Source organism: Ursus maritimus, unplaced genomic scaffold, assembly GCF_017311325.1.
Source record: "Ursus maritimus isolate PB19 unplaced genomic scaffold, ASM1731132v1 scaffold_8, whole genome shotgun sequence".
In the NCBI taxonomy this organism is placed as follows: Eukaryota; Metazoa; Chordata; class Mammalia; order Carnivora; family Ursidae; genus Ursus; species Ursus maritimus.
Genome location: NW_024426996.1, coordinates 78178220 through 78186100, shown reverse-complemented (window position 1 = coordinate 78186100; position 7881 = coordinate 78178220). Strand labels below are relative to the sequence as shown.

Sequence of the window (7881 nt, the reverse complement as noted above, 5' to 3'; positions counted from 1 at the left end):
GGGGGGGGGGGGGGGGGGGGGCTTGGTTGAGACAGTCTGGCCCCAAGGGATGACCTGAAATGCTCACGTGTTCCTCGAGCTGTTGGTTTCCGGGTTACCTTTCAGTCCCTAAGAGCTCACAGCCCAGCAGACAGGGTTTGCTCACCAGCACGGGGAGTGACGAAGGGCTGGGCCTAGCCGTTCATCTGGGGTCCAACCCCTCTCTCACGGTGCAGACAGGGACGGTCTCCTGGGGCTCTTCTAGGGAGGGGGTGCCTGCTACCTTCAGGCAGGCCCCTTTCCCCCACCCCCACTCCACCTGGCTCCCTGAGCGCCCCCTGCTGGCCTCCAGGGAGTCAACTCAACCGCCCCCCACCCTCCAGCCAACGCTACTAGTCTGAGTAGAGGTAGCAGAAATGCCCAGACTAGAGACCTGGTGCCTGCACCCGTGCACCCCCAGGGGCTCCGGGGGGACTGGCAGGGCCCTGGGCTCTGGACCAATCAAGTGCGGCCAGTGCTGCCCCTGATGCGCCGCCCTTGGATTCTGCTGGAGAAGGGATAGGGTAGTCCAACACGTTCATCTCCCCACCCCTCCCTGCTCCCGCAGAATCCGCCCCACCCTCACCCCATTAGCCCAGCACAGCTAGACGGAGGAGGGGGGTAAAAGTGCCCCCAGCCCGTGTTACACCCCTTTCCTGGCTAGGGAAGCCCATAGAGCCCCACCCCACCCCACTCCCAAAGCATGCACGGGTCCTGGCCCCATGCTGCCCCCTCAGAACTTTGTCCAGAAGAGCTGGGGGGGGGGTCAGCCACTGGGGGAGATCCGAGTGAACAACGATGTAAGGGAGTAAGCAGAGAGTTCCATCTCTACTCCCCCCACAACAGCCCCCCCCCCAACAGCCCCCCTCCCGGCGCCGACAGCTGCCACCTCCCTGCACTCTTCCAAACTGGAGATGACCCACTAGGGCTGCTGGGAGGCGACCCACGCCTGACCATTGGTCATCTGCCCAGAAAAAACGAGGCTGAGGCAGCCCCCCCAGGAAAGAATATGAGGGCATCCCCATACCCACCCCCCAGGCACCACCAAAAAAAAAAAAAAAAAAAAAGATGGGCGGGTACCCGGAGGATAGGAACCACAGCGCAGCGCGGAGAGGAAGGAGGCGCGTAAGACCCTAACAGATGTGGCGGGGTGGGGGAGCCCAACTTCCAGAGCGGCGGGGAAGGTGAAGGGAGGGCAGGGAGTTTGCGGCCGTGGGTCGAGAGCACGGCGTGGGTAACTCCGTGGGTACGCAGATCCCTGCGCTTCCAGGTGCAGACCGGGGTCGCACTAGGGGAATCCGGAGAGGGGGTCCCAGAATCCGACGCCGAGCTGACCGGGGAATTCCTGGAGCCCGTGGAGCGAGCTCCAGGGTAAACCACTAGCGGTCCCGGGTAGACCTGGGTGGACAGGGTCCCGCAGCCAAAATCGCAGAACACAACGCTGAGCAGACCGGGTGGAGTCTGAGAGCGGTCAGGGCGCAACACGAGTTTGGGTGGTCCTAAAGGACCTGGAGGCACCCTAGGTGACCAGGGTCCCGAAGCTTCGGGAGACATCTCCACCCCGTAACCTGGGACCTGGAGGCCAGTGGGGGCGCCTCCGAGGTGGCTCGGGGTCCCAGAACCCTGTGAGGCAGGGTGCTCACATATCTGAGGACCTCTCCCCAAGAAACCGGTGGCCAGAGTCCAGTAGGGGCGCCGCCGAGGTGACTCGCGTCCCCAAGTCGGCGAGAACGCCCGGGGTGACCGCGGGGCGGTCCGGAAGTGGGGGGCTCGAGGTGTCCGGGGCAGGGGCCGCGGGGGGCGCGCGGAGGTCACTTACGCTGCTGTTCTCGCCTGTCCAGTGCACCATCGCCTGGTTGTGCGTCGCGTCTCCCTTGAGCACGAACGACGTGCTGATGAGCGAGACCTGCGCCCGCGAAGCCGCTCCGGCAACGGGCGCCGCCCGCGCCCGGCGCCCCTGACCCGCGGCGGGGGCGCCGTCCTCTCCGGGACCCGGAACGCGACCGAGACCCGGGGCGCCGGGCTCCGCGCCGCGCGCTTGGCTGTCCTCGCTGCCGCCAGGCAGCGCGCGCCCCGGGAGCGGGCTCCGCGGCGCCCGGGTCAGCAGCGCGCGGGGACCCAGGCGCCCGGGCTCGGGGGAGCGCCCCGCCGCCCCGCAGGCGGCCAGCAGCAGCAGCAGCAGCAGCAGGAGCGGCCGCGAGCGCGGCGGCGGCGGCGCCCCGGAGCTCGGAGCTCGGGCGGCGGGGCCGGGGCCCTTCGGGGCGCGCGGGGGCCCCCGGTGCGCCATGGTCGCCGAGGGGCGGCGACGGGGCTGGCGGCGGGGCGGCGCGGGCGAGGGAGACCGCGGCCGGGCGAGCGGGAGGGCGCTGGGGAGCGCGAGCGAGAGCGCAGAGAAAGGAGCCGGCGAGGGGAGGGAGCCGGCGGGAGGAGGGGACTCGCGGCTCTGCCGCCGCCGCCCGCGCAGCCGAGGGCGCACCGCCACCTGCCGGCCAGCCCTGCGCCCGCCGAGCGAGCGCCAACCCGCTCAGGGCCTGGGCCGAGGTCCTGAGGAGCACCGAGCCACAGAGCCCTTTCCTCCCTTCCTCGGTCCTCCCCTGCGCCTTCCTTCCTCCCTGCCCTCTTCCCTTCCTCCCTCCCTTTCTTCTGTACTCACTGAGCACCTACTCGTCAGGCACAGTTCCAGGCACTGGGGACCCAGGGGTAAACAGCCAGGTGCCAGGCCCTGGAGCTGACAGTCTAACCAGGGAGACAGACTGCACGCATGCAAACACCTTCACGGACAAAGTAACTCGAGAGAGCCAGAACTAGGACAGAGTGGAAGTGGGGAGGTGTTCTCCCGCAGGGGCCTCCTGAGAGCTGACAGTGTAGACAGCACCTAGGGGACTCTCTAAGCTCTGCAAAGGCCCTGAGGCTCCCCCAGCACCACTCACTAGTAGGCAGCCACGCCTGCGCCCTAGGCTTCAGGATCTGCAGGCAGTGCAAGCCTAGGTTCCGGCACCAGAGACCACCAACCGGGCAGCCTCTGAACAGGAGGACAGACACCTGGAAGCGGAAGCATTTCGAGGGGTGTGGGGACTAGGTCCCATCTGGGGCACAGCCCGACAGGCCACATCGAAGAGCCGGAGCCGAGGAAACTGAGGCTCAGAGCTCAGGAAGTCCCCGCCCAAGGTCATGAACTACTTTGGGCAGATTTCAGTAGAACTTTGTGGAGCTCCCACCATGCGCTCCGTATTGGCCTGACGGAAAATAACAGCTTGGGAGGGGGAGCCTCACTGAGGCCAGACCAGCTTTGCAACAGAGGCCACGCTGGGGGAGCGGGAGGGCAGCCTGCCTCCATCCTTCCCCCAGAGCCTCTGTGTTAGATAAAAATCGGCAGGCCCAGAGTCTCTGTCATACCTGCCTCCCAGCTGGGTATCCTCACTCCAGAGAGAGAAAGCAAGCTTAATGGGGCAGAAGAGCAAAACCTTAAAACATCTGGGAAGGGTGGAGAGTGTGGGTTCCTTCCTGCCCCCAAGAGTAGAAGCACCCAGCACCCTGTCTTCTGCTGCTGGCTCACCCCACCCCCCAGGCTCAACCGGAAGTCATATCCAATAACAGAGAGTGTCCCTGGGGCCCTTGCTGTCTGTGCCCAGCCCTGAGGGCTGGGATGCGGGGGTGGCCAGATGTCTAAGAAGTCTCTTCCCTGGAATGTGCCCTGGCCCTCCCCCTCCGTGGTGTAAATTCCCAACCTGTCAAATTCGAAATCTCCAGCTCAGGCCCAGGGCCAGGAAGGGAAGCAGAAGCCATCAGCTGTGGGAACCCGTGTTCTGGCATGCAGAGCAGAAAGGAGCAGGACCAGGTCAGTGCAGGACTGAGGGAGGCAAGCTGGGGAGATGGGCAAAAGCGGCCCGGGAAGAAGCTTCCAAGCAAAGCACGTGGCAGACTGTGGCTGGTGGGGAAGGCAGGGCCAGCAGTCAGAAAAGAGGTGGGTCGTGTCCCAGCTTAGACCCAGTGCCCCACCAGGTCTTCCTGACACCCCAGTCTCCACCTCCCCTCCCCAGCTGTAAAGTGACAGCGGGCCGCACAGGCTCTGAGCTCTGTCCCCGTCTGTTCGCTTGTTTTAATAAAAGGGAGCCCCTAAGCATTGTCCTCAAGAAAAACTGACTGTGACAAGTGACTGAGCACGTACTCTGTGCTGGACACGGTCCCAGGGGCGCCGGGGGGAGGGGGAGGGTCCCTGCTCTCAAGGGCAGCAGGTGACTTTGCAGGTTATTGTATGTAATTATCATGACCAGGCTGTGGGGTGCGTGTGATGGTCCCCTTTCCACAGTTGAAGAAACAGACTCCAGGCAGTGACTGCCCGAGGTCCCCAGGCCAGAGCGGGTCAGAGACCAGACTCCAGCCCAGGTTTTCTGGCCCCAAGGTGGCCGGCATCCTTCCCACCGCCCATCACCTGTGGTCCACGCACTGGGCTCACGGGCACACTGCCCTTCGGCCGCTCAGATGGAATCTTTCCGCCACGGACACATCACCGCCACCACAGCAGGCTTGCACTGAGGCCCACGTTATTGGTGATATGGTGAAGGTACACGACTGACTGGGGGGAGGGTCCAGACCTGGAATGCGGGCAGAGTGGCAGATGCCTCACCCCTGCTTTTTCCAGAACAGTCATCTGGCTGCCTCTGCCCTGATAAGGCTGCAGGGCTTGCAAAACAGCAGGACTGATTCGTCCCTTCTCTGAATCCAAAGCTCAGAGGCATGGTGACTCCCCGAGGTCACTCGGCTCTTGAACATTGCTGGACACGGGACACAGTGACGAAGGAGACAGATGAGTTCCCCGTGAGGGTGAGGAGCTCCCGTCCTAGTGCAGACAGGTCCTGAGAAAAGCTCATTTCAGACAGGAGTGAGGACCTAGGAGGAAAGAAAGAAGTCGCCACATGGAGGTGAAGGGGTCACCAAGGAGCTGGGTAACTTTGAGCTGAGAATGAGAGGCAATGGAAGAGGAGGAGTGGGAAGAGCGTCCCCGGGGGACTGGAGCACACGAGCCACCATCCCCGCCCAAGACGGGGCAGGCGCTCAGGGAAGGCAGGCCCGGGGCTTGATTTGTATGCACAGGCTGGTGCAAAGTCGCTGGAGGCTTTAAGCGGGAGAGCGAGACCAGTGACATTTCAGAGCTGTCTCTCCCACCACGGTGAGGACTGGGGCAGGAAACCACTTAGGAGACTCCTGTCCAGGTCGAGAGAGGCCGTGGTGGCTGGGCCGGGGCAGGCAGTGAGGGACCTGGGGAGCACGGAGGCAAGCCCACTTCCAGCACCTGCTGGGCCCACCTTCACTAGGGACCAAGTCAGGGACTCAGGGGACCTGGGTGCAGAAAGTAAGGAGAGCGGGTGGCAGTCAGGCTTCCCGATGGAGAGAAGTCTGGGGAGACCACAGGGCAGTACCTGCGGTGCCCCCTGGGGCCACGAGGGCGTGAGTGCTGGCGGAGGCCCCGTGTGTGCGGATGCTTGGGTCCGGCATCCGTGCTCCCGGGGCGTGGGGTAATATCAAACACGTGCCGGGGTTGTAACCCCAATCATTCACAACAGGAACATCCTAAGCCGGGGAAAGCAGCCCCAGCCACGTCCCTCGCTGCCCCCTCGCTCCAGGCTCCACATGGGGCACTAGGCTCCAGACCCCATCACACCTGGCCCCTGTTCGTGCAGAGTCCACGGTGGGGGGGGGGGGCAGATGGCAAACAGTGCCATCAGGGAAGTGGGTGCTCAGAGAGAGCTGCTTGGCTCCTACGGCAGGGGGAGCCCCTGTCTGGGGCTGAGGAAAGAAGGCTGCTCAGAGGGGGACACCCTTCACCTGATCCTTCAAGCAGTGACGAAAACAATTGGGATTAGGCCTTGTCGAGCTTACTCTGGGCCAGGGATTGTTCTAGAAGAAAGACCTCACTGAACGTCACAGCCATCTAGTACCTGCGACATAGCACCTACCTACACAGAGAAGCACTACCCCCCACTTCGAAGATGAAGGCGAGGGCACACCGGGGCTCAGCAGTTTACCCAAAGGGATCTAAGGAACACTCCCCCATGTGCCAGCTGGGCGTCCTACGGGACACACGTCCTCTGTTTCTGTAACGGCCCCACCAGCACTGCCCCCACTCGGTGCTTCTCTGCAGGTCGTCCCTGGACCAGCAGCAGCAGCATTAATGGGAACTGGTTAGAAATGCCGGTTCCGGGCCCCACCCCAGACCCACCGAACCAAAAACTCGGAGATGGAGCCCTGGGGTCTGTGTGTGAATGCGCCCCGTGGTGGTTCTGACGTGGCCTCAAGTTCGAGAGCCACTGTGCTAACCCAGCGGTTCTAGGCCTGGGCTCCATGTGAGAACCACGAGGGAGAACTTTAGAAAAATGCCAATGATCTCTTGACCTCTGTGCCTACAGCCCACTATTCAGCCCTCTCTAAACTCGCTGGGCAGTTCCATGAGCAGCCAGTGTGAGCCACTGACCCTGTCGCATGGCTTTTTATGAGGATCCTTGGAAGACTAGATGCCAAGCGCCTGGCACGCGGTGGGACCCACGAAACGGAGCTTTCCCTGAGGTGAGTGGGGGCCCCACTGAGCCCCAATCCAAACCTTTTAGCTTCAAGATCCAGACCGGCTTCCTCATCCCACGGCAATGTCCCCCACCCAAAAAGGAGGAGAAGTACTTCTTCTCTCCAACTTCTAATCAGACCACTTACTCATTAGGAGTCTCAGGCTTTTTTAAATTATTGAAGGTCTCTAGTGATAGTATTTTATCTTTATAAACGTGACAAAGCTCGGCTCTCACAATTGCCCGCACGGGCCTGATTCTGAGACAGTCAAGGAATCCATGAGCCGTGCTCTCGGGGATGCTGGGGGAGCCAGCAGGAGGGAGACTGAGGGGACAGGCCGTTAGGATGCCAGGCTCTACAGAGGGGAGCCTCTCCCCTGCACTGTGCCCCTGGCCTGGCCTCCAGCAAAACTAAGAAGTCTGCACCTGCTTGGTGGGGGGTGGGGAAACTGCCAGGTGGGGGGGGGGTGGCAGCCAGATGTAGTGGGAGCTGCCAAGTGAGGAGAGGAACCTGCGGGGGGGAGGGGGCTGGGGAACCGGCCAGGTGGAGGGAGAAAGCTGCCAGGTTAGGAAGGGGGGGCTACTAGGTGTGGGGGAGCTGTGGGGGAGTGCTGCCAGATGTTGGGGGAAAGCAGCCAGGGGCAGGAGTAAGCTGCAGGGCAGGGGAGCTGCCAGGTGGAGGGGTAGGGAAGCTGCCAGGTGAGGGGTGGGGGGGCTGTGGTGCCTTGTGGAGAAGTCTCCTAATGACTTTCAGCAAATGACAAGGGGTTGGAGGTGACGGCTCTCAGGAGAAAGATCAAGTCCAGCGATCTCATTATCAGGTTGTCAAGGGGAAGGAGCAAAGCGGCAGGGAGGGCTGGGCAGGACAGTCATTCGGGCCAGGAGCAGAAGTGTGATCAGGAGACCGAAGGGAAATGTGTGCGGATGGAGAAGGAAGAAAAGGCCCCACAGTGAGACAATGGTCAGGCTGCTCCAACCTGTAGAGGGAGGGAGACAGGGCAGAAGGCGGTGGCCTTTCTCTGGATGGGACATTCTAAAGGGGGCAGGGATGGCAGTTGTGGTCACTTCTTGGTGGAGGCAGGGATTTCTTTTCCCTAAAGCACCCGGATGTGTGAGAGGCCCGCCCAGCAGGAGGCCGGAACCGGGCAGAGGCCAGGATGGCAACCGTTCCTGCCCATCGTAGACCCGGCACAGCTGACGCAGTGCGGCGGGTTGGTGTCCCTTACCCATTCACCGAGTGTTCACGGAGCACCTATCATGCGCCTCGCTCAAGGCCCCAGGGAGACGGCGGGGAACAAACCAATCC

At 62.7% G+C, this 7881-nt stretch overlaps 1 protein-coding gene across 1 annotated transcript in view; it reads right to left on the bottom strand.

The window, feature by feature from the left end:
- Nucleotides 1-2305, bottom strand: part of SORCS2 (sortilin related VPS10 domain containing receptor 2) — a 458467-nt gene extending 456162 nt beyond the window's left edge. Inside the window, exon 1 of the mRNA XM_040625236.1 lies at nucleotides 1838-2305. Coding sequence (XP_040481170.1) covers nucleotides 1838-2305 — 468 coding nt within the window. The remainder of the gene's footprint in view (nucleotides 1-1837) is intronic.
- Between the last annotated feature and the right edge of the window lie 5576 nt (nucleotides 2306-7881).